General features: G+C 40.0%; 1 protein-coding gene across 3 annotated transcripts in view; it reads left to right on the top strand.

Moving 5' to 3' along the window:
• krr1 (KRR1 small subunit processome component homolog) overlaps positions 1-26,136 on the top strand; it is a 28,385-nt gene that overhangs the window by 1,216 nt on the left and 1,033 nt on the right. Inside the window, exons 1-9 of one of the 3 annotated variants that reach the window (XM_061913970.1) lie at positions 9,616-9,833; positions 9,901-9,954; positions 14,747-14,922; positions 15,000-15,134; positions 15,216-15,341; positions 18,197-18,280; positions 22,172-22,228; positions 22,458-22,628; positions 22,743-22,820. In XM_061913970.1, the coding sequence (XP_061769954.1) occupies positions 9,764-9,833; positions 9,901-9,954; positions 14,747-14,922; positions 15,000-15,134; positions 15,216-15,341; positions 18,197-18,280; positions 22,172-22,228; positions 22,458-22,628; positions 22,743-22,820 (951 nt within the window). In that variant the 5' untranslated portion in view covers positions 9,616-9,763. Of the gene's footprint in view, positions 1-146; positions 221-8,429; positions 8,558-9,615; positions 9,834-9,900; positions 9,955-14,746; positions 14,923-14,999; positions 15,135-15,215; positions 15,342-18,196; positions 18,281-22,171; positions 22,229-22,457; positions 22,629-22,742; positions 22,821-26,136 lie in introns of those variants that run through there. The other 2 variants (XM_061913969.1, XM_061913971.1) reach the window with 2 other exon arrangements.

Raw genomic sequence — 26,136 nt, 5'->3', positions numbered from 1 at the left:
CAAACACACGGTGATTCCTTGTTTAAAATTACCGGCGGTGAAACTTTCCTATGGATCAGAGCGTGGTCAAGCGAACATGAATCACGACGGAATGTCAACCTGCAGGTTTCAGTGAGAAAATTGTGGTAAAAAGTCGCTTCTTACAGGAGAAAAGCTGCCGTCGACTTCCCTGAGACACTGCGCGTCAAGACACCCGTGGAGACACACCTCCGACTATCAGGTACTATAAAACTCTAGCAACACAATAGAAAGATAAGGGATTTCCCAGAATTATCCTAGTAAATGTCTCTAAAAACATCGCGTTTAATTTTTTTTAAACTTTTTTTTTTAATCATTTTTTTTTTTCTAGTCCGTCGCTATCAATATCTTTAAACATGAATCTTTCATCCTCGCTCAAATTAATGGGGAAATTGTCGTTTTCTCGGTCCGAAGAGCACTTTTTGTTGGAGGCTCCCATTAAAAACAATTTGAATATGTGAGGAGCCATCAACATGTGACGTCATCGTCTGCGACTTCCGGTAGAGGCAGGGCTTTTCTCCAATTGCGAACTTTATCGTGGATTTTCTCTACTAAATCCTTTCAGCAAAAAAATGGCAATATCGTGAAATGATCAAGTATGACACATAGAATGGACCTGCTATCCCCGTTTAAATAAGAAAATCTCATTTCAGTAGGCTTTTAAAACCTTTCTTACTCCTGCGCTTACCAAAGGCATGCGGTAAAAGTAAGCATGCGCTAATTATTTTAAAACCTCTTCTCACTCCGGCACTTACCAAAGGCATGCAGTAAAAATTTGAGTGTGATGTAAGCTTGGACCTTAAATCCTACTGAATAGCTCTTAATCTTCTTCCCTTTATGCGATTTAAAATTACCGGTATTGAAATCAGCCTCCTCCATTTTGAAAATGATGACAGGGGAAGTGTCACTCGTGACGTCACGGCTTTGACCAGGCGGTAATACTAAGCATGCGCTAATTATTTTGGGAAGTGAGTTTGACCCGGCAGTAATTCAAGGCAGGCGCATACTATATGCCCTGCGGCAATTCAAGGAAATACGATATTTTCATTCCTGTGTTCAAACATTTGTAGTATTGTAGTAGTTCACATGGTATTGTATTTATTTGTAGTATTGTTGTAGTTTTGTGCATTGTATTTTATTTGTAGTATCGTTTGCAATGCTGTGCTGTAAATATTGTTTACTAATATAATCTTTTGCTGGTTTTTGTGTTTGGACTTTGTTTGAAAAAAAAAACACTGCAGGTGTCAAAAATGTGGCGGTTTAAGAATAAAAATTACGTAAAATAGAATGGGGGGGAAAAAAGTTAAATGTGGATACTAACAACTATGATAATAGCTTAGACAAACAATTATGAATATAAGTATATACACACACATATATGTGTATATACATATATATATATATATTTTTTTAGGGCTGTGGGGGAAAATCGATTTGAGTACGAATCGAATACGTTGTGCGATTCAGAATCGATTCTCATTTTTAAAAAATAGATTTTTATTTTTTTTTATCAATCCAACAAACCAATACACAGCAATACCATAACAATGCAATCCAATTCCAAAACCAAACCTGACCCAGCAACACTCAGAACTGCAATAAACAGAGCAATTGAGAGGAGACACAAACACAAGGGTTACCACTTTGTGAACTAATGCGTGAGCAAATTGTCCAACAGTTTAAGAACAACATTTCTCAATGACCTATTGCAAGGAATTTAGAGATTTCCCCATCTAAGGTCCGTAAGATCATCAAGAGGTTCAGAGAATCTGGAGAAATCACAGCACGTAAGCGGCTATGCCTGTGACCTTGGATTTCTGCGTCAAAAAGGTGTGCAGAGGATATCACCACATGGGCTCAGGAAAACTTCATAAAACCGCTGTCAGTAACTACAGTTTATCGCTACATCTGTAAGTACAAGTTAAAACTGTACTATGCAAAGCGAAAGCCATTTATCAACAACACCCAGAAACGCCGCTGGCTTCGCTGGGCCCGAGCTCATCTAAGATGGACTGATGCAAACTTCACTGGTTTTGGGTTTTGTACATCATCATGGCTAAATATGTACCATTATTATTATACAACCACATATTGCTATCGACATTGTGTTAAAATATCTATCAATGTTTTGACTTGGAAGGATCATTGTCATCCAACATTGAATTTAACACTCAATTCAGCAAAAAGCAAAGTCATCCATCTTTTTTTTCGACTTTATTTACATCCACTAACCATTAAGACCACTTTAAAAGTGTACTTTTTATGTTAGCCTGCAGGTAAGCAGCTGTGAAGAATGAACATTTAATATCCATGTACTGGGACTCAGTGGCGCCCCCTGGCGTCATTCAATGCAATGACAGGAGAGTGAATGAGAGAAATTTATAATGGATTTTTTTTTTTTTTTATGTATATATATTTATGAAATATTTACATATAACAGGTGACGTCACAGAAGGACGGTCGTTAAAAAAATTGCGAGTACACGAAGTGACATCGTCTGTGTGCATGCATGTAATATCTGTAAATGACTTGACAATAATGATCATTTTATACCAGGGGTCCCAGACATGTCTCAGACGTAATTTTGCGGCCCCCACCTTAATATGAAAGTTTAATGTTAGTGCGGCCCGCAAGTTTTATATAAATGGCGCTTGACAGCGTTGTGTTATTTGCCTCCAAAATGGCTCTTTCAACATTCTGGGTTGCCTACCCCTACGTTAGTGGAAAAGCGGCAAATGAGTGAAAGGGACAGACGTTGCCATGGAGACGAGAGTTTTCTCAGGTGCCTGGATGCCTTCACTCAGCGACACGTGTCCGTCAGTAATAACAGTCCCCGATAACCCGGACCAATTTAAACAGTTATTTGTTTTTTTATTGTTTAATTTGCATTGCCTTACACTATGAACACTACGTATATTTCTATATGACGCCGGTAACACTACGGGAGCAGTTACTTTTTTGCGCTCGCTATCCCGGCTGTTATCCGCCGACCGCCGTCTAGCTGTCGGGAGGAAAATCGGAACAACACACATTGTGGTAATAACATTATTCTCACAGTGGGGCAAAAAAGTATTTAGTCAGCCACCGATTGTGCAAGTTCTCCCACTTAAAATGATGACAGAGGTCTGTAATTTTCATCATAGGTACACTTCAACTGTGAGAGACAGAATGTGACAAAAAAAATCCAGGAATTCACATTGTAGGAATTTTAAAGAATTTATTTGTAAATTATGGTGGAAAATAAGTATTTGGTCACTTCAAACAAGGAAGATCTCGGGCTCTCACAGACCTGTAACTTCTTTAAGAAGCTCTTCTGTCCTCCACTCGTTACCTGTATTAATGCCACTTGTTTGAATTCGTTATCTGTATAAAAGACACCTGTCCACAGCCTCAAATAGTCAGACTCCAAACTCCACTATGGCCAAGACCAAAGAGCTGTCGAAGGACACCAGGAAAAGAATTGTAGACCTGCACCAGACTGGGAAGAGTGAATCTACAATAGGCGAGCAGCTTGGTGTGAAAAGAATCAACTGTGGGAGCAATTATCAGAAAAAGCCACAATCGGTGGCTGACTAAATACTTTTTTGCTCCACTGTATATTCCACAACCCCAAACATGTCTTTTTCAAAGCCTGCAGTGAAGACAAAAGTTCGTGATGAGCAAAGACAATTCCAGGAAAAGTGGGAGATGCAATATTTCTTTGTTGAGCACAGGGGCACCCCAACGTTTCTTATTTGCAGAGAGAAAGTTAGGAATATAATTTGAAACATCATTATACAACTAGACATCAATCAATCAATCAATGTTTATTTATATAGCCCCAAATCACAAATGTCTCAAAGGACTGCACAAATCATTACGACTACGACATCCTCGGAAGAACCCACAAAAGGGCAAGGAAAACTCACACCCAGTGGGCAGGGAGAATTCACATCCAGTGGGACGCCAGTGACAATGCTGACTATGAGAAACCTTGGAGAGGACCTCAGATGTGGGCAACCCCCAACCCCCCCCCCCCCCCCCTCTAGGGGACCGAAAGCAATGGATGTCGAGCGGGTCTAACATGATACTGTGAAAGTTCAATCCATAGTGGCTCCAACACAGCCGCGAGAGTTCAGTTCAAGCGGATCCAAGAGAGCAGCGAGAGTCCCGTCCACAGGAAACCATCTCAAGCGGAGGCGGATCAGCAGCGTAGAGATGTCCCCAACCGATACAGGCGAGCGATCCATCCTGGGTCCCGACGAGCGGTCCATCCTGGGTCTCGACTCTGGACAGCCAGTACTTCATCCATGGTCATGGGACCGGACCCCCTCCACAAGGGAGGGGGGGACATAGGAGAAAGAAAAGAAGCGGCAGATCAACTGGTCTAAAAATGAGGTCTATTTAAAGGCTAGAGTATACAGATGAGTTTTAAGGTGAGACTTAAATGCTTCTACTGAGGTAGCATCTCGAACTGTTACCGGGAGGGCATTCCAGAGTACTGGAGCCCGAACGGAAAACGCTCTATAGCCTGCAGACTTTTTGTGGGGTCTAGGAATCACTAATAAGCCGGAGTCTTTTGAATGCAGATTTCTTGCCGGGACATATGGTACAATACAATCTGCAAGATAGGATGGAGCTAGACCGTGTAGTATTTTATACGTAATTAGTAAAACCTTAAAGTCACATCTTAAGTGCACAGGAAGCCAGTGCAGGTGAGCCAGTACAGGCGTAATGTGATCAAACTTTCTTGTTCTTGTCAAAAGTCTAGCAGCCGCATTTTGTACCAACTGTAATCTTTTAATGCTAGACATGGGGAGACCCGAAAATAATATGTTACAGTAATCGAGACGAGACGTAACAAACGCATGGATAATGATCTCGGCGTCTTTAGTGGACAAAATGGAGCGAATTTTAGCGATATTACGGAGATGAAAGAAGGCCGTTTTAGTAACACTTTTAATGTGTGACTCAAAGGAGAGAGTTGGGTCGAAGATAATACCCAGATTTTTTACCGAGTCACCTTGTTTTATTATTTGGTTGTCAAATGTTAAAGTTGTATTATTAAATAGAGGTCGGTGTCTAGCAGGACCGATGATCAGCATTTCCGTTTTTTTGGCGTTAAGTTGAAAGGTTTCACATAGATTGTTAAACGCTAAGTGTTCATTTAGCTGCTCTGCAACAATTTTTTCGAGGATTTTCTAAATAAAGGGAAGGTGAGACACCGGTCGGTAGTTTACCATGAGGTCAGGATCGAGGTTAGGTCTTTTAAGGAGAGGATGAATAACCGCTTTTTTGAATGCCAGGGGAACAGTGCCCGAGGAAAGTGATATGTTTATAATATTCAGCACTGATGGACCTAATAATACAAAAAGCTCCTTGATAAGTTTCCCAGGAAGAGGGTCAAGTAAACATGTTGTTTGTTTTATTCCATTTACATGTTGTAACAATTCTTCTAATGTTATTTCATCAAAACGAGAGAAACTATTTTGGATATTTGCAGTATCCGCCGTATATACAGTCGTATCTGTGTTACTATAACCCAGTTGTAGCTGGGACGCATTGTCTTTAATCTCCTTTCTAATAATTTAAATTTTCTTATTAAAGAACTTCATAAAGTCCTCTGCCGAATGGGTGGAGCTACTGGAAGGAGTCCCTTGTTGGGTTAGCGATGCTACTGTACTAAACAAAAATTTTGGATCGTTTTTATTAATGCGGATGAGATTTGAGTAATATTTAGCTTTAGCTAAGGTAAGCATGCGTTTATAAGTTATTAAACTATCACTCCATGCTTGATGGTGCACCTCAAGTTTAGTCGTGCGCCATTTGCATTCCAGCTTTCTACATAATCATTTCTGAGCTCTAGTTTCTTCAGTAAACCATGGCGTACGCCTTTTTGGAGCCTTTTTTAACTTTAGCGGTGCTATGTTATCAATGGTTTCGTGCAGGGCGTTGTTAAAGTTGTTAGTGAGGTTATCAATAGAGCCCACATACATTGGGAATGGTGCCATTACCGAGGGCAGTAGGTCAGCAAGAGTCGTCGTTGTGGCCGTATTAATGTTGCGGCTGCTATAGCAGTTATTATTATTATTATTGGCTTGCCGAACATGAGTCTGAACTTCGAATTTTATAAGGTAATGATCGGACAATACTTTACTATACGGGAGTATCATAACTTTGGAAACGGTAATACCCCTGACAAGCACTAGGTCTATCGTATTACCGCTGCGATGCGTCGGTTCATTTATTATTTGTGTAAGACCACAGCTATCAATTATAGTCTGGAGCGCCACGCACGGTGGGTCCAATGGGGTATTCATATGGATATTAAAGTCCCCCATTATAATTATATTATCGGCGTGCGTCACTAGATCAGCAACAAACTCTGAGAATTCACTAATAAAGTCCGAAGCTGAGGAGTGTGCAAAAATTTTCTTTAGGAAATCTTTTCTTGCAGCCAAGCCTCACCCAGACTATGCATTCAGTGGCCCCCAGGAGAAGTGAGTATTGTGTTACATGTAAATATAAACGAATACAATGATTTGCAAATCCTTTTCAACCCATATTCCATTGAATGCACTACAAAGACAAGATATTTGATGTTCAAACTCATAAACTTTATTATTTTTATTTTTTTTCGCAAATAATAATTAACTTAGAATTTCATGGCTGCAACACGTGCTAAAGTAGTTGGGAAAAGGCATGTTCACCACTGTGTTACATCACATTTTCTTTTAACAACACTCAACATATGTTGTGGAACTGAGGAAACTAATTGTTGAAGCTTTGAAAGTGGAATTCTTTCCCATTCTTGTTTTATGTAGAGCTTCAGTCGTTCAACAGTCCGGAGTCTCCGCTGTCGTATTTTACGCTTAATAATGCGCCACACATTTTCGATGGGAGACAGGTCTGGACTGCAGGCGGGTCAGGAAAGTACCCGCACTCTTTTTTTACAAAGCCACGCTGTTGTAACACGTGCTGAATGTGGTTTGGCATTGTCTTGCTTAAATAAGCAGGGGCGTCCATGAAAAAGACGGCGCTTGGATGGCAGCATATGTAGTTCCAAAACCTGTATGTACCTTTCAGCATTAATGGTGCCTACACAGATGTGTAAGTTACCCATGCTTTGGGCATTAATGCACCCCCATACCATCACAGATGCTGGCTTTTGAAATTTGCGTCAATAACAGTCTGAAAAGTTTGCTTCCCCTTTGGTCCGGATGACACGATGTCGAATATTTCCCCAAAAAATTTGAAATGTGGAATCGTCAGACCAAAGAACACTTTTCCACTTTGCATCAGTCCATCTTAATGATCTCGGGCCCAGAGAAGCCGGTGGCGTTTCTGGATGTTGTGGATAAATCAATCAATCAATCAATCAATCAATGTTCATTTATATTGCCCCTAAATCACTAGTGTCTCAAAGGGCTGCACAAACCACAACACAAACCACTACGACATCCTCGGTAGGCCCACGTAAGGGCAAGGAAAACTCACACCTAGTGGGACGTCGGTGACAATGAGGACTATGAGAACCTTGGAGAGGACCACATATGTGGGCAACTCCCCCACTGCTTTGCATAGTACAGCTTTAACTTGCATTTAAAGATGTAGCGACAAACTGTATTTAGTGACAGTGGTTTTCTGAAGTGTTCCTCAGCCCATGTGGTGATATCCTTTAGAGATTGATGTCGTTTTTTTGATAAAGTGCCTTCTGAGGGATCGAATGTCCCGGTCATTCAATGTTGGTGTCCGGCCATGCCGCTTACGTGGTGTGATTTCTCCAGATTCTCTGAACCTTTTGATGATTTTATGGACCGAAGATGTTGAAATCCCTAAATTTCTTGCAATTGCACTTTGACAACCGTTGTTCTTAAACTGTTTGACTATTTGCTCATGCAGTTGTGGACAAAGGGGTGTACCTCGCCCCATCCTGAGCATTTTTTGGGAAACTGTTTTTACACCCAATCCTGGCACCCACCTGTTCCCAATTAGCCTGCACACCTGTGGCATTTTCCAAATAAGTGTTTGATGAGCATTCCTCAACTTTATCAGTATTTATTGCCACCTTTCCCAATTTCTTTGTCACGTGTTGCTGGCATCAAATTCTAAAGTTAATGATTATTTGCAAAAAAAATAAATGTTTATCAGTTCGAACATCAAATATGTTGTCTTTGTAGCATATTCAACTGAATATGGATTGAAAAGGATTTGCAAATTATTGTACTTTTTTTTTAAAACGAAATAAATACCTGTATGTCAGCTTTCTTTTGTTAGCGTCATCATTTCAAGGCAGCAGTTCGATGTGTTATTTTTTTGTTACATTACACAGTTTGCTCTTTTTGTTTAAAAAAACTAGAAAATATGGCAATATCTGAAAAGCAAGTTCGTTGATGTTTCCAGAAAAGTTTTTTTTTCTGCATCGTCTTGTCTGAAAGCACACGAAGAAGAAATCCGTTGCGTCACTTCCGCTTTTTCACAAACATGGCGTCTAGCAACAAGACGGACAACGTGAGGGATGTAAAAAACGGCGGAAAATCCATTAACGACAAAAAACCTGGTAATTTACTCCCGTCACGCTCTATACGCTTAAAAAAGGGACCCCGTAGTTCAGTCAGGTTGATGTTTAGAATCGTTGCTAACACTCTAGCTGGTTTACAAGCATGAACTAGCATCAAAGCTAATTTGAAAAAATTAAAAACTTCCATTTTTACCGGCATTTCTTAGTCTATATGTTTTTTTTCAGTGATTCATTCACTTGGACGTGCCAAGGTTAGTCTGCTTAGTATTAACTAAGAGGTTATGTGTTCCAAACTGAACTAATACATTCACTATATTGCCAAAAGTATTTGGCCACCCATCCAAATGATGAGAATCCGGTGTCCTAATCCAGTGACTTTCAACCACTGTGCCGCGGCACTCTAGTGCAGTGTTTTTCAAACTTTTTTGAGCCCAGGCACAATTTTTGCGTTGGAAAAATGCGGAGGCACACCACCAGCAGAAATCAGTAAAAAACGAAACTCAATTGACCGTAAAACGTCGCCGTGGCAATTGTTGGTTATGACTTTAAAGCAGGGGTCTCAAACTCAATTTGCCTGGGGGCCACTGGATGCAGAAACTGGGTGAGGCTGGGCTGCAAGAAAAGATTTCTTAAAAAATCTAACATGCACTTTTTAATGAATTCACCTCATATGAATGGCTTTCCCGCCCTAGCAACATACTTGTCAATCCTCACATTTTTTTCAGGAGACTCCTGGATTTCAGTGCACCTCCCGACAATCTACCGGTGCAACCATTCTCCCGAATTATTCTCCCGAATTTTGCCCAATTTTCACCTGGCCGACATTATTAAGGGCTGCCGTGACTGCACTGCCTTTAAAGGCCTACTGAAACCCACTAATACCCACCACGCAGTCTGATAGTTTATATATCAATGATGAAATATTAACAGTGCAACATATGCCAATACGGCCTTTTTAGTTTACTAAATTACAATTTTAAATTTCCCGGGAGTTTCGTCTTGGAAATGTGTAATGATGACGTGTACGCAAGACGTCACAGGTTTTTAGGAAGTATGAGCGCGGCACACACACAGTTAAAAGTCATCTGCTTTAATGGCATAATTACACATTATTTTGGAGATCTGTGTTGCTGAGTCTTTTGCGATTTGTTCAATTAATATTGGAGAAGTCACAGTAGAAAGACGGAGTTGGGAAGCTTTGGCCTTTAGCCACACAAAAACACGGTGATTCCTTGTTTAAAATTCATGGAGGTGAAACTTTCATATGGATCAGAGCGGACATGGATCCCGACGACATGTCAACCAGCAGGTTTCGGTGAGAAAATTGTGGTTAAAAAGTCGCCACTTACCGAATATCAGCTGAGCTACTGCTTCCCGTACAGCTGCCGTCGACTTCCCCGAGACACTGCGCGTGGACGTACACTTACGACTATCAGGTACAGTTAAACTCACTAAAACACTAGCAACACAATAGAAAGATAAGGGATTTCCCAGAATTATCTTCGTAAATGTCTCTAAAAACATATGAATCCGTCTCCATTTTTTTTCTAGTCCGTCGCTATCAATATCCTCACACACAAATCTTTCATCCTCGCTCAAATTAATGGGGAAATTGTCGTTTTCTCGGTCGAAATAGCTGTTTTTGTTGGAGGCTCACATTAAAATCAATGTAAATATATGAGGAGCCCTCAACATGTGACGTCATCTTCTGCGACTTCCGGTAGAGGCAGAGCTTTTCTCCACTTGGGAACTTTATCGTGGATGTTCTCTACTAAATCCTTTCAGCAAAAATATGGCAATATCGCAAAATGATTAAGTGTGACACATAGAATGGACCTGCTATCCCCGTTTGAATAATAAAATCTCATTTCTTTAACGTCCTCTACAACATTGGTTCTCAACCTTTTTTCAGTGATGTACCCCCTGTGAATATTTTTTTATTCAAGTACCCTTTAATCAGAGTAAAGCATTTTTGGTTGAAAAAAAGAGATAAGGAAGTAAAATACAGCACTTTGTCATCAGTTAAATTGTATAAGAGTGCAAAATATTGCTCATTTGTAGTGGTCTTTCTTGAACTATTTGGAAAAAAATATATAAAAATAACTAAAAAACTTGTTGAAAAATAAACAAGTGATTCAATTATAAATAAAGATTTCTACACATAGAAGTAATCATCAACTTAAAATGCCCTCTTTGGGGATTGTAATAGAGATCCATCTGGATTCATGAACTTAATTCTAAACATTTCTTCACAAAAAAAGAAAAAGTTTTAACATCAATATTTATGGAACATGTCCACAAAAAGTCTAGCTGTCAACAGTGAATATTGGATTGTTTATGAACTTCGGTTCATATTTTGTTGATTATTCAATAAACATATGTATTGAGGATTTATGAATTGCTGATGTTTTTTAGAATGTTTATTTTCAAGTACGCGCACCCCCTAAAGAAGACTACTCCTCCACTATTTGTCATCGCGCACGCTTTTATATCACACAACCAATGTGCCGACTCTGTATCATGTTGTGTAAAACTTGTACAGATTAACGTCAGTGGCTGCAAGACGTAGTTGTTCAACAGCCATACACGTCACACTAATGGTGGCCGTAAAAAAAACTTTTAACATTGTTACAAATATGCGCCACACTTTGACCCCACACCAAACCAAATACCCAGAACACCTTGCAGGGCTACAATATAAAACACCTCAACGGACGCAAGTAGGGAGCGGGGGGGGGGGTGGTTGGTGGTAGCAGGGGTGTGTATATTGTAGCCCGGAAGAGTTAGGTCTGCACGGGTTTGTCATTCTTGTTTGGTCTGGGTTCACAGTCTGGCACATATTTTTAACAATGTTAAAAACATTTTTACGGCCACCATTAGTGTGACGTGTGTAGCTGTTGATCAAATACATCTTGCAATGACACACGTGCGTACCATATGGCCAGATGCAACATACAATTGGGCTTGCAGGCTGTCAGTTCAGGATGTAGAGGGCGCTAAAGGCAGTGACATTACGGCACTCCTTGTATATTGTTGGTCTGGTATAACTTGACAGGGACTTCTAGAGATTTGGTGCCCTGAAATTTAGGGGTCTCCCAGGAAAATTGGGGACCTTGGCAAGTATTACGCTGTCAAGCGCGGTACATATTAAATTTGCGGGCCGCACCAACATTACATTGTCATATCAAAGCGCGTGGCACATAATAACGTCTTGGCCCGCGGGCCGCATGTTCGAGACCCCTGCTTTAAAGCATTACTATCACTATTGCTCTGGTCTTAAAGTAGGTGTACTGTCACATCACACTGACTTATTTTCACTTTTTTGCGGTTTTCCTGTGTGTAGTGTTTGTTCTTGTCTTGCGCTCCTATTTTTTGGGGTATTTTCCTGTAACAGTTTCATGTCTTCCTCTGAGCGATATTTCCCGCATCTACTTTGTTTTAGCAATCAAAAATATTTCAGTTGTTTTTACCCTGTGATGAGGTGGCGACTTGTCCAGAGTGTTCACCGCTTTCCGCCCGATTTTAGCTGAGATAGGCTCCAGCGCACCCCGTGACCCCGAAGGGAATAACCCGTAGAAAATGGATCGATTATCATTCTTTGTGGGGACATTGTTATCATGTACGGATGTACTTTGTGGACGCCGTCTTTGCTCCGCAGTAAGTCTTTGCTCCACAGTAAGTCTTTGCTGTCGTCCAGCATTCTGTTTTATTTTCTTTGTAGTTCAGTTTTAATTTTGTTCCGCATAGCCTTCCGTAAGCTTCAATGCCTTTTCCTAGGGGCACTCACCTTTTTGTTCATTTTTTTGTTTAAGTGTTACATGCCTTTTTTACCTTCACACTGCCTCCCGCCGTTTGCAACATCTACAAAGCGATTAGCTACCAGCTGCCATCTATTGATATGGTAAAGTATTACACGGTTATTCTAGACAACACCGACACTCAACAACAACACATCATTTGCAGACTACAATTACTGGTTTGCAAAAAACATTTTTTACCCCACATAGGTGAAATTAGATCATCTCCCATGGCACACCTGATCGTATCTAGTGTGCCGCGGCACAGTGGTTGAAAAAAACTGCTCTAATGTACCGTGAGATATTGTCTGGTGTGCCGTGGGAGATTATCATATCACCTAATTGGGTTAAAAATATTTTTTTGCAAGCCAGTAATTATAATCTCGAAATAATGTTCCGTTGTTTAGTGTCTGTGCTGTCTAAAGTGCTTGGAAGATGTTGAACAGACAACACTCATATGTCAAGTATACGGCAAAAGCGTTGCTACAAAAACTAGCAGCACTACTAATTTGTAGCATCATTTGAAAAGTCACCTGCTAGAGAAGGATGAGTGCTTGAAACTCCGCATGTCAACTTCTCGGCCGGTGCCACACCAACAAAATGCCCAGGCAAACAGCACTGACCCAATTGAGCCTGGCGTCTTCCGTTTCCACATCAACAACAGAAGGAGAAAACGGTCTTTTATTAATATCTTTTTTTATATTTTTAGGCCATGTCACGATACACAATATATATCTCCATATTTTGCCTTAGCCTTGAATGAACACTTGATGCATATAATCACATCAGTATGATGATTCTATGTGTCTACATTAAAACATTCTTGTTCACACTGCATTAATATATGCTCATTTTAAAATTTCATGCAGAGAGGGAAATCACAACTATGACAATTTACCAAAACTGTATTTCTTAAACCGTTATTAAGCAGTGGCACAAAAATTCATGTAAATTCCAAAACAGAAAGTGCAAGACTGTCAGAGACATTTTAAAACAAGCTATTAGTGCACTTTAGTGCATGATGTCACTAAGATGACATATCAAAATAACACTTTTTGTATAGAAAACCACTACAATGGTTTAAAACAAATAAAGTGCACTTTTGTGCATGTTGTCACACAAGACATTACAATAACTGTCAAAAATGAGCTGCATAATAAGAAATCAAATAGTGTATGTCCTTCACCATGTTGTAGGTTCCTCCGGACGTTATCTCCTGTTGACTATTTTTTTCATTCGGTGTTGATCTGGAAATAAAAGATGCCAGGCTCAATTGGGTCAGGCCATTTTGTGGGTGTGGCACCGGCTGAGATGTTGACATGCGGAGTTTCAAGCACTCTTCATTGTCTAGCGGGTGACTTTTTGTAGCAACGCTTTTGCCACATACTCGACATATTATGGTTGTCTGTTCAACGTCTTCCCGCTTGAAGCCAAACCACCGTACGGATGATGGACCCTGTGCTGTTTTTCTTTAATTATTTCTATCTCCTCCAATTGTTACCAGATTTGCACCTCCTCTCTCTCTCGTTTTACCACTTCGTTAGCACCACGGCTAACCTTACCCATGCCGCTACCTCTCTGCTCGGCGAGGGCGTAAGACGTTGCACGCGCAACAGTATGTGACGTATGTAAGAAGGTGCGCTTGTTTTATGTGTCTGTGAGGAGAGACAAGAAAGAGTGAGAAAAGCCCGCAGCTAAAAGTAACTGAACGTATACTCAAATATCACGATATAGTCATTTTCTATATCGCACAGAGACAAACCCGCGATATATCGATAAGTTGCCCAGATCTACTGCGAATGTTATCTTCTTCTGATGTTTATTATTTTTTTATACGGTGTAGATCTGGAAATTGAAGACACCAGGCTCAATCGGGTCAGTGCATTTTTTGGGTGTGGCACTTAACGGAGATTTTGACATGCAGAGTTTCAAGCACTCTTCATTCTCTAGCAAGTGACTTTTCAAATGATGCTACAAATTAACAGTTCTGCTACTTTTCGTAGCAACGCTTTTGCCGCACACTTGACATATTACGGTTGTCTGTTCAACATCTTCCCGCTTGAAGCCAATCCACCGCCAGACGATAAACCCCCTGCCGTTTTTCTTGGAAATTAATTCTTCCTCTTCCATTCGTTACCATATTTGCACCTTCTCTCTCTCGTATTACCACTCGCACGACGCCGCTTATGCGCGACAGCATGTGACGTATGTAACAAGGTGCGCTTGTTTTACCTCTCTGTGAGAAGGAGGGACAAGAAAGAGTGAGAAAAGCCCGCAGCTAAAAGTAACTACGTGAGAACGTATACTCGAATACTCACAAAAGTAATTTCTACATCGCACAGAGACAAACTCGCGATATATCGAGTGCATTCGATGTATTGCCCAGCCCTATGTCAAACAATACACAAATTTGTTGTTTTTTTGCGCGCAGTGGACGAAGCCGAGCTGCTGACCGTCCCTGATGGCTGGAAAGAGCAACCCTTCACCAGGGACGACAATCCCCGTGGTTTGTTGGAGGAGAGCAGCTTCGCCACCCTGTTCCCTAAATACAGGGAAGCCTACCTGAGAGATTGCTGGCCGCTGGTGGAGAAGGCCTTAGGAGAGGTGGTGAGTACCCTGAGCTACCATTCAATGTCTATTTGTGAAGTTGAGTCCCAACATTCAGCCGGGTCGTCTTGTTTCAGAATATCAAAGCCTCCCTGGACGTGATCGAGGGAAGCATGAGCGTCTGCACCACAAGGAAAACCTTCGACCCCTACGCCATCATTAGAGCCCGGGATCTCATTAAGCTCCTTGCCAGGAGTGTTCCATTTGAGCAGGTGGATTCTGTGCACTTTGCTGACAGTCAGTGTATCATCTTCTCCTCCTTCACGCGCATGCATTATTCTCGCTGCCTCCAGGCTGTACGCATATTACAGGACGACGTAGCGTGTGACATCATCAAGATAGGCACCCTGGTGAGGAACAGGGAGAGGTTCGTGAAGCGAAGACAGCGTATCATCGGCCCCAAAGGATCCACCCTGAAAGTGAGTCCTCCACGTCTACACCTACTCAGCTTAGTGGTTAGAGCATAAGTGGGCTAATTAAGGCCCGGTGGCCACATGCAGCCCGTTAGCTTTTCAATCTGGCTTGTCGGACATTCCCAAATCATTTTATAAGAGCTTTAAGATGGAAACTGTAGCTGCCGTTATGATGTGCAGTGATGTTTTCAAATTACCGTAAGTCTTGAACTAGACAGAGTACAAACCCCATTTCCATATGTGTTGGGAAATTGTGTTAGATGTAAATACAAACGGAATACAATGATTTGCAAATCATTTTCAATCCGTATTTAGTTGAATATGCTACAAAGACAATATATTTGATGTTCAAACTGATAAACACTTTTTTTTGTTGTTGCAAATAATCATTATCTTTAGAATTTGATGCCAGCAACACGTGACAAAGAAGTTGGGAAAGGTGGCAATAAATACTGATAAAGTTGAGGAATGCTCATCAAAAACCTTATATGGAACATCCTACAGGTGTGCAGGCTAATTGGGAACAGTTGGGTGCCATGATTGGGTATAAAAGCAGCTTCCATGAAATGCTAAGTATTTCACAAACAAGGATGGAGTGAGGGTCACCACTTTGTAAACAAATGCGTGAGCAAATTGTCAAACAGTTTAAGAACAACATTTCTCAACGGGCTATTGCAATAAATTTAGGAATTTCCCCATCTATAATACCATCAAAAGGTTAAAAAAATCTGGAAAAATCACTGCACGTAAGCGAGGATATAACAGATCTTCGTTTCCTCGGGCGGTAATGCATCAAAAAGCGACATCAGTGTGTAAAGGATATCACCACATGGGCTCAGGAACACTTTAGAAAACCACTGTCAGTAACTACAGTTGGTTGGTACATCTGTAAGTGCAAGTTAAAACTCTGCCATGCGAAGCCAAAGCCATTTATCAACGACACTCAGAAATGCCGCCGGCTTCGCTGGGCCCGAGCTCAGTTAAGATGGACTGATGCAAAGTAGTAAAGTGTTCTGTGGTCTGACGAGTCCACATTTCAAATTATTTTTTGGAAACGGTGAACGTGGTGTCTTCCGGACCAAAGAGGAAAAGAACCATCAGGACTGTTCTAGGTGCAAAGTTGAAAAGCCAGCCTCTGTGATGGTATGGGGTTGTATTAGTGCCCAACGCATGGGTAACTTACACATCTGTGAAGGCACCATTAATGCTGAAAGGTCCATACAGGTTATGGAGCAACATATGTTGCCATCCAAGAAACATTATCATGGATGCCCCTGCTTATTTCAGCAAGACAATGCCAAGTCACTTGTTACAGCAGCGTGGCTTTATAGTAAAAGAGTGCGGGTACTAGACTGGCTTGTCTGTAGTCCAGACTTGTCTCCCATTGAAAATGTGTGGCGCATCATGAAGCGTAAAATACGACAGCGGAGACCCCGGACTGTTGAACGACTGAAGCTGTACATCAAGCAAGAATGGGAAAGAATTCCACTTTCAAAGCTTCAAAAATGTGTCTCCTTAGTTCCCAAAGGTTTATTGAGTGTTGTTAAAAGAAAAGGTGATTAAACACAGTGGTGAACATGCCCCTTCCCAACTACTTTGGCATGTGTTGCAGCCATGAAATTCCAAGTTAATTATTATTTGCAAAAAAATTGAAGTTTATGAGTTTGAACATCAAATATGTTGTCTTTGTAGTGCACTTAATTGGATATGGGTTGAAAAGTATTTGCAAATCATTGTATTCCGTTTATATTTACATCTAACACAATTTCCCAACTCAAAGGAAATGGGGTTTGTATTTCAATGGTTGGCATCTGCTGTTTTGCATGATATACTAGTTACTATGGTAATCTAAGTCACAGCAGCTCAGACGAGGCACCAAGCAGTGTGGGTGGGGAGCGTTTCCAGAGTGGCCAGCCTGAAATACGGGTGTCAGGGACAGATGCGGAAAGATATTTTTTACAACCAAGTTCTAAAGCTCAGTGATAAATCAGATATAGGAGATTGTTAGTGGGGTTTTACGTTTTTTTCACGTTCACGTTTTGCTCTGTTTGTTGCATTTTTGTTGCGTTTCGCTCGATTGTAAAATATGTTGATGGAGAGGGTGTGTGACGTTCATATGTTGTCAATATTTAGTGTTTTATCGTTTATAGTTAATATTTTAAACACACATTATTTGTTTTCAAGTACATGCTTGGTGTCTCATTCAGTAAAAAAAAAAAAAAATCCATTGTTTTTTAAGGTGGTCTTTCATAACCTTTTTAGCATTCAATCAGACATTATTGTCAGGTTTTGTATTAGTGTTCCTAAAAAGCAGATATACCAGCCCCATGACACATTTTTTTTTCTCTAAATTTGGCCCCCCGAGTAAAAATAATTGCCCAGGCCTGAGATCGGTAGGTTGTGAGTGCAAACCCCGGCCGAGTCATACCAAAGACTATAAAATGGGACCCATTACCTCCCTGCTTGGCACTCAGCATCATAGGTTGGAATTGGGGGTTAATTCACCAAAAATCAATCCCGGGCGCGGCCACCGCAGCTGCCCACTGCGGCTCTCACCTCCCAGGGGGGGATCAAGGGTGATGGGTCAAATGCAAATAATAATTTTGCCACACCTCGTGTGTGTGTGTGTGTGTGTGTGTGTGTGTGTGTGTGTGTGTGTGTGTGTGTGTGTGTGTGTGTGTGTGTGTGTGTGTGTGTGTGTGTGTGTGTGTGTGTGTGTGTGTGTGTGTGTGTGTGTGTGTGTGTGTGTGTGTGTGTGTGTGTGTGTGTGTGTGTGTGTGAGACACTCATTGGTACTTTAAGGTCTGTCAAAGAATTGATTTTTGAACTCTGTCTTACTTGAAGTGCTGTGTCTTGCACAGGCTCTAGAGTTGTTGACCAACTGTTATGTGATGGTGCAGGGAAACACGGTCTCAGCATTGGGACCCTTCAGCGGCCTTAAGGAGGTAAGCAGCCTGTGCCTGCATGACCATAGAACTATTCATAGGGCCTTACAGGGGAACTGCTCTTTTAATCACTAATAAGATGCGTCTCGCAATGCTGCTAACCCATTCTGCATCTAAATTACTCAAAAGATGCATCCAAAACTTGCCAATAATACTGCAACCTGCATAATAACCAAGTTGTAGATTAACTACAATCAAAGTATTGGACAGGACGTCGGAAATGTGTAAATAAAGTGGTACTTTATTAGGAAAAAAATGGGTATACAAATCGGTGCAAAAATATATTTTTATCTTGTTATAATGAATGAAATAAGTTTATTTCATTCCTATAATCAACCTTCAACCATTTTGTGTGATCAGTTTAACAGTACAGATTATACATATTTAACAATCATACACATTTACAAACAAGAAAAGAAAAAGAATTATCGAAAAAGAAGTAGGCTGAAGCCAAAGCTTATATTTGCCTATCCTATACATTCATTGACAATTATATTGCCCGGAACATCAACGTTTGAAAAAATCAATGGGATGAAAGTAATTGTTACTATATTTTACAATTTTCAATTATTTCTCCTTTCAAGGTTTTCTTAAACCTTATAACCTTATCAAAGAACTACATGTCTTCAACTCATCACTGAGCTTGTTCCACCATTTAACTCCTAAAACTGAAATACGTTTGTATTTTATATTCCGTCTTTACATATTTCCAAAATCAATATTCCCCGTAAATTATAGTTTTTTCCTCTTAATTGAAATAACCTAAGAATACAAGCTGGAAGGCTGTTGTTCTTTACTCGAAACATAATTTCCATTGTTTTTAAAAGCACAATATCTGAAAATAATGGATTAGTATGTTCATAGTAGCACGCTTTGTGTATTATTCTAATGAACCTTTTTTGAAGTTTAATTATTTGATCTATTTTTGTTTTATAAACATTTCCCCAAACTCAACCCAATATGTTAAATATGGAAAAATAAAATAATAATATATTCCGAAAGTAATTGGACAATTGGCTACTCAGCTGTTCCATGGCTAGGTGTGTGTTATTCCATTGTTATTTTAATTTAATTAATTTACAATGAATGGATAAAATGCCTGGATGTCATTTCAAGTGGTATATTCATTTGGAATCTGGGGAGGTGATCTCTCAATATGAAGTCCAAAGAGCTGTCACGATCAGTGAAGCAAGCCATCATTAGGCTGAAAAATCAAAACAAAGCCATCAGAGAGATAGCAAAAACATGAGGTGTGGCCAAATTAACTTTTTGGTACATTCGTAAAAAGAGAATGTGATGTTGCTGAGCTCAGCACCACCACAAGACCTAGTAGACCACGGAAAAAAAGTGTGGTAGATGATAGAAAAATCCTTCCTCTTGTCAAGCAAAAGTCCTTCACAACAGTTGGCCAGATGAAGAAAAGTCTCCAGGAGGTACAGTATGTGTATCTGTGTCCAAGACGACAATTAAGAGAAGACTTCACTAAAGGAAATACAGAGATTTCATCACAAGGTGTAAACCATTGGTGAGCTTCAAAAACAGGAAGACCAGATTAAAATTTGCCAAGAAACATCTAAAAGAGCCCGTGCAGCTCTGGAACAACATCTTATGGACAGATGAGTCAAAGATCAACTTTAAGGAACTGATCAAAATCCAAAGCATACCACCTCATCAGTGAAGCGTGGTGGTGGTAGTCTAATGGAATTGTATCTCTTATATTTATTGATGATGTGAATATTCAGCCAAATGCTTCAAAACTCATTGGATGGCGCTTCACAGCGCAGATGGACAATGACCCGAAGCATACTGCAAAAGCAACCAAAGAGTTTTTAAAGGCAGATAAGTGGAATGTTGTGCAATGGTTAAGTCAATCGCCTGACCTGAATCCGATTGAGCATGAATTTCACTTGCTGAAGACAAAACTGAAGGGGAAATGCCTAAAAAACAAGCAGGAAGTGAAGACCGCTGCAACAGAGGGCCGGCAGAGCATCACCATGGACCAAATCCAGGGTCTGGTGATGTCTATGGCTTCCACACTTCAGGCTGTCATTGACTGCAAAGCATTTGCAACAAAGTATTAAAAATTTGATTTATGATTATGTTAGTTTGTCCGATTACTTTTGGGCCCTTAATAAGTAGAAGGCACATATAAAATGTGTTGTAATTCCTAAATCGTTCACCAAATTACAGCTCATGTTGAACAATTATGCGGCAAAAGCGTTGCTACAAAAAGTAGCAGCATTGCTATTTGATCTCCTACTATGCAGCTCATTTTTATTTGACCGTTATTGATATATCTTGTGTGACATCATGCACAAAAGTGCACTTTACTTGTTTAAAACTATTGTAGTGGCGTTCTGTACAAAAAGTGCACTTTAATTTAGTGTTGTTTTGATATGTCATCTTAGTGACATCATGCACAAAAGTGCACTCATAGCTTGTTTTAAAACTTCTCTGACAATCTTGCACTTTCTGTTTGGAAATGGCATGAATGTTTGTGCCACTGCTTAATAACTGTTTAATAAATACAGTTTAAGTTTAAAAGTAGCATATATTAATGCAGTATGAAGAAGAATGTTTGAATGTAGACACATACAATCATCATACTGCTGTGATTATATGCATCAAGTGTTCATTCAAGGCTAAGGCAAAATATCGAGATATATGTCGTGTATCGTGACATGGCCCCAAAATATCAAGATATTAATAAAAGGCCATATCGCCCACCCCTGTGTTTTAAACATTACGCTTTAATGGTAAAGCTCAAAACAAAAAGGAAAAACACGCTTTTAATAAAAAACTTAAAAAAAAAACCTTTAGTGAGTTGGTGTCTTGCGACATTTTGTAGAAATACAGACTTTGTATTCCTGCTGTAGGAGCGCTTGCATTCAGAGTTTGTATCCTCCCACCTACTGACCTTAAACACAGCATCTTTTGTCGTATAGAGCAGTGGTTCTCAAATGGGGGTACGCGTCCCCCTGGGGGTACTTGAAGGTATGCCAAGGGGTACGTGAGATTTTTTTTTAAATATTCTAAAAATAGCAACAATTCAAAAATCCTTTATAAATATATTTATTGAATAGTACTTTAACAAAATATGAATGTAAGTTCATAAACTGTGGGAAAAAAATACAACAATGACAATATTCAGTGTTGACAGCTAGATTTTTTGTGGACATGTTCCATAAATATTGATGTGTAAGATTTCTTTTTTTGTGAAGAAATGTTTAGAATTAAGGTTCATGAATCCAGATGGATCTCTATTACATTCCCCAAAGAGGGCACTTTAAGTTGATTACTTCTATGTGTAGAAATATTTATTTATAATTGAATCACTTGTTTATTTTTCAACAAGTTTTTTGTTTTTTTTATTTTTTATTTTCCAAATAAATCAAGAAAGACCACTACAAATGAGCAATATTTTGCACTGTTATACAATTTAATAAATCAGAAACTGATGACATAGTGCTGTATTTGACTTCTTTATCTCCTTTTTTCAACCAAAAATGCTTTGCTCTGATTAGGGGGTACTAGAATTAAAAGAAATGTTCACAGGGGGTACATCACTGAAAAAATGTTGACAACTACTGGTATAGAGGATCTTTGACGAGTGTCAGCAGAACTCCGGTTATGTACATTTGTGACTATAGCAGGCATTTGCTGATAGAAACTTTTTGATTGATTGAAACTTTTATTAGTAGATTGCACAGTACAGTACATATTCCGTATAACTGACCACTAAATGGTAACACCAGAGTAAGTTTTTCAACTTGTCGTGGTCCACATTGATCAAATCATAGCTTGATATGACTTGCCATTAGACATAAAGATAATTGTACATTTCTGAAAACATCATTTATGTGCACAAGCTCACACGTCCCTGTTTGTTAGGTGCGCAAGGTTGTCATGGACACAATGAAAAACATCCACCCCATCTACAACATCAAGGTAAGCATTAGAAGCAGACCTCCTGCGCTCCATCTTCACATGCCCGATGATGACGTTTTCCATCCTTGTTCTGGACCTGCTGACAGACACATTTCTCTCTGGGTTCGATGCCAGGGCTGGCTCAACCTGGAGCTGAGGGCATTGAAAATTAGGACTTAATTATGCATTGCAATGCCTCACTATCACGATGACAAGTCACATATGTGGACAATGACTCTCCCTCCACCAGACGCTGATGATCAAACGAGAACTGTCCAAAGATACCGAGCTTCGCACACAGAACTGGGAGCGCTTCCTGCCCAAGTTCCGCCACAAGAACCTGGCCAAGCGCAAGGAGCCTAAAAAGAAAAGCGTGAAAAAGGAGTACACACCATTCCCGCCGCAGCAGCCGGATAGCCAGGTGAGTTTGTTTGACAGGTAAATACAACTGAAACGCTTCGTTACACCTTCACAGATACAATATGTCATCATCATAATAATAATCATCATCATTGTTTGCACACTTTTGGAAAAGGTTGACAAGGAGCTGGCCACAGGAGAATTCTTCCTGCAGGAAAGCGTGAAGAGGAGGAAGAAAATGCAAGAAAAAAAGGTGGGTGGCATACTCTTGAGTCTTTATATGATGTAACAAACTCCTGATAATCATTATTAATTAGGAACTAGATGAGGTAAATTATGAAGGAATTGCGTGTGAATGCTCCGAAGCTGAGGTTGAACTGTAATCCTTGATTTTTTTGAGTATTGTTGAAGTAGAGAATGCAATTTCCAAACAGTAGAGATGTCCGATAATGGCTTTTTTGCCAATATTGTCCAACTCTTGATTACCGATTCCGATAACAACCAATACCCATATATACAGTGGTGGAATTAACACATTATTATGCCAATTTTTTTTGTGGTGCCTTGCTGGATGCATTAAACAATGTAACAAGGTTTTCCAAAATAAATCAACTCAAGTTATGGAAAAAAAATGCCAACACGGCATTGCCATATTTATTATTGAAGTCACAAAGTGCTTTTTTTTTAACATGCCTCAAAACAGCAGCTTGGAATGTGGGACATGCTCTCCCTGAGAGAACATGAGGAGGTTGAGGTGGGCGGGGTTGGGGGAGGGGGGCGTAGAGGGTAGCAGGGGTGTATATTGTACCGTCCCGGAAGAGTTAGTGCTGCAAGGGGTTCTGGGTATTTATGTTGTGTTAGGGTGCGGATGTTCTCCCGAAATGTGTTTGTAATTCTTGTTTGGTATGGGTTCACAGTGTGGCACATATTTGTAACAGTGTTAAAGTTGTTTATATGGCCACTCTCTGTGTGACCTGAATGGCTGTTGACCAAGTATGCTTTGCATTCACTTGTGTGTGTGTGAAAAGCCGTAGATATTATGTGACTGGGCCGGCACGCAAAGGAAGTTCCTTTAAGGTTTATTGGCGCTCTATCTCTCCCGACGTCCGTGTACACAGCGGTGTTTTAAAAAGTCATAAATTTTACTTTTTAAAACCGATACTGATAATTTTGAAACCGATACCGATAATTTCCGATATTACATTTTAAAGCATTTATCAGCTGATATCGGCAGTCCGATATTATCGGACATCCCTACCAAACAGGCTGAATATTTTGGAACGGTTTGAATTCGATGAAAAATGTGGGAGTTGTAGGACTTTGAAGAAGTCCCACAACTTGACTTCAGTGGGAATTTCCCAAGAATTTGTGAATTTCGGGAAAAGTGGGAATTTTTTTGAAAATGGTCAACATGAATGTTTTGAATGTGATCAGGTGGCGACTTGTCCAGGGTGTGCGCCGCCTTCCGCCCGAATGCAGCTGAGATAGGCACCACTTACCCTTTTGACTATTTACCTGCTAATACAAGCCATTATTTCACGCTAAACCTGACGCTTGAGCGGAAAACATTTGGTCGAGCGGAACTTCCAATTACAAATGTTATTGCTTCTCAAACTGGGTTTTTAAATAGAAACGTTTTTAGAGTGAAGCAATTTTCTCCATGAAAAACAAATGTAAATATGAATAATTAGTTCCATCCTCAACAAAAGTTTGTATTTTAGTAAAGTTTGTCCACCTTGTATGCAATATAAAGTGCCGTAGAGTACTGTAATTAAAACATAACAAAGATGGTTAAAACAACAAGAAATTGAACTGTCCTCAGTTTCAGCCACCCTGCCAACACACACACTGTCACTAGTCCTGTGGTGCACACACAATCTAAAATCACCACACTTCCTAACTTTAGCCATATAGCTACAATGATGAGGAGTAAAACAATAAGATCTAATTTACCTTGTTCGGTGATCTTCTTGGCGCGCAACGTGAGAAAGGGGATGGGGGGCAGCAGTGTCAACAACGCTGTGGACATTTCCTGAATGTTTAAAACCACATATCGCATGTCCATTGCTTTCTTTGAACTCATATAGTGTCAAAGCGCTTTGAGTACCTTGAAGGTAGAAAAGCGCTATACAAGTACAACCCATTTATTTATTTATTTATTATATTGAGCAAAACTGGAAAATAGTCATAAAAAGTAGTAATTAGCACAATTGCTAACTAACAGCACTGCTGTGCTGACTGAATGAGCACGGAGATTGACAAACCTGCCCACAATGGATGTGCTGCCGGGCACACAATGGGTGGAGGAAATGTTCACACACTGAGACAATGTTCATACTACAAAGCATATTTCTATTGCTGGGTTACATATGACGTCGCGTCCGTTTTTCGTCTTTAATTCACACGATGTTCAAGCAGCTGGAGCGTAGTGAAAGTGAGTGTATAGTTGGAGCAGAAAATGTTGTATTGTTCTGTTCTTGGGTGTTCCTGTTGTTCAAAGAGAGAGATATAAATAACTTTCATAAGTGTTTCACTTTGATCATCTTGTGGAATACAATTGGACCATGCTAGTGTCTGCAGTGATCACTTTGTAAAATGTGTGTTTGAACATTGGATTTGTTTGAGAAAAACTTTCTTCTCGTCTCTGAGCTGCCACCTTATCATGGTAGAGTGGTTTGACATGACTTGTAGATCAGACTAATATTTGTAGCAGGAAATCAACTGCAAACAAACTTTTTCTCGTTAGCGTCACGATCACAGGAGCACTCATGTCAATCAAATATGTTACTTAGCGATGCACAATGAATCCCACTTTGTTTTTCACCCATTAATGTTTATTTGTGGACACCTCAGATGTAAAGACAAGATTTTCCTCCAATATTTGCTTCTCTAAATCCTTGTGAGTGTCATGAAGTGAGGTCTTAAAAAAATATTTTTTTCTTAAGGTGAAAATCCACTCCATTCCATTGTAAATATTTTTCCATGATGGGCTGATGGCTTATATATTTGCCTCTGAACCTTTCAAAATACGCCTTAGTCTGCACTGATGCAGGTAAGTAAACAGTAGCCTAATGGGGACCTAGACCGGAAGTGCCTCTAGGTCAGTGTTTTTCACCCTTTTTTGAGCGAAGGCACATTTTTTGCGGTGGAAAAAATCCCGAGGCACACGACCAGCTAAAATAATTAAAAAACAAAACTCAGTTGACAGTAAAAAGTCCTTGTTCCAATTGTTTGATATGACTTTAACCCATAGCATGCATCAATATAGCTCTTGTCTTGAAGTTTTTTGCTGTTTTCCTGTGTGTAGTGTTTAGTTCTAGTCTTACGCTCCTGTTTTGGTGGCATTTTCTATTTTTTTTTTGTATTTTCCTGTAACAGGTTCATGTTCCTTTTAGTCTTCCTTTTGAGCGATATGTCCCGCATCTACTTTTTTTTAGTATTCAAGAATATTTCAGTTGTTTTTTAATCCTTCTTTGTGGGGACATTGTTGATATGTCATGTCATGTTCGGATGTACATTGTGGACCCCGTCTTTGCTCCACAGTAAGTCTTTGCTGTCGTCCAGCATTC

This window comes from Nerophis ophidion, linkage group LG10 (genome assembly GCF_033978795.1).
Source record: "Nerophis ophidion isolate RoL-2023_Sa linkage group LG10, RoL_Noph_v1.0, whole genome shotgun sequence".
Classification (NCBI taxonomy): domain Eukaryota; kingdom Metazoa; phylum Chordata; class Actinopteri; order Syngnathiformes; family Syngnathidae; genus Nerophis; species Nerophis ophidion.
Note: the sequence above shows the minus strand (reverse complement) of the source record. Positions and strands in the feature narration are given on the sequence as shown.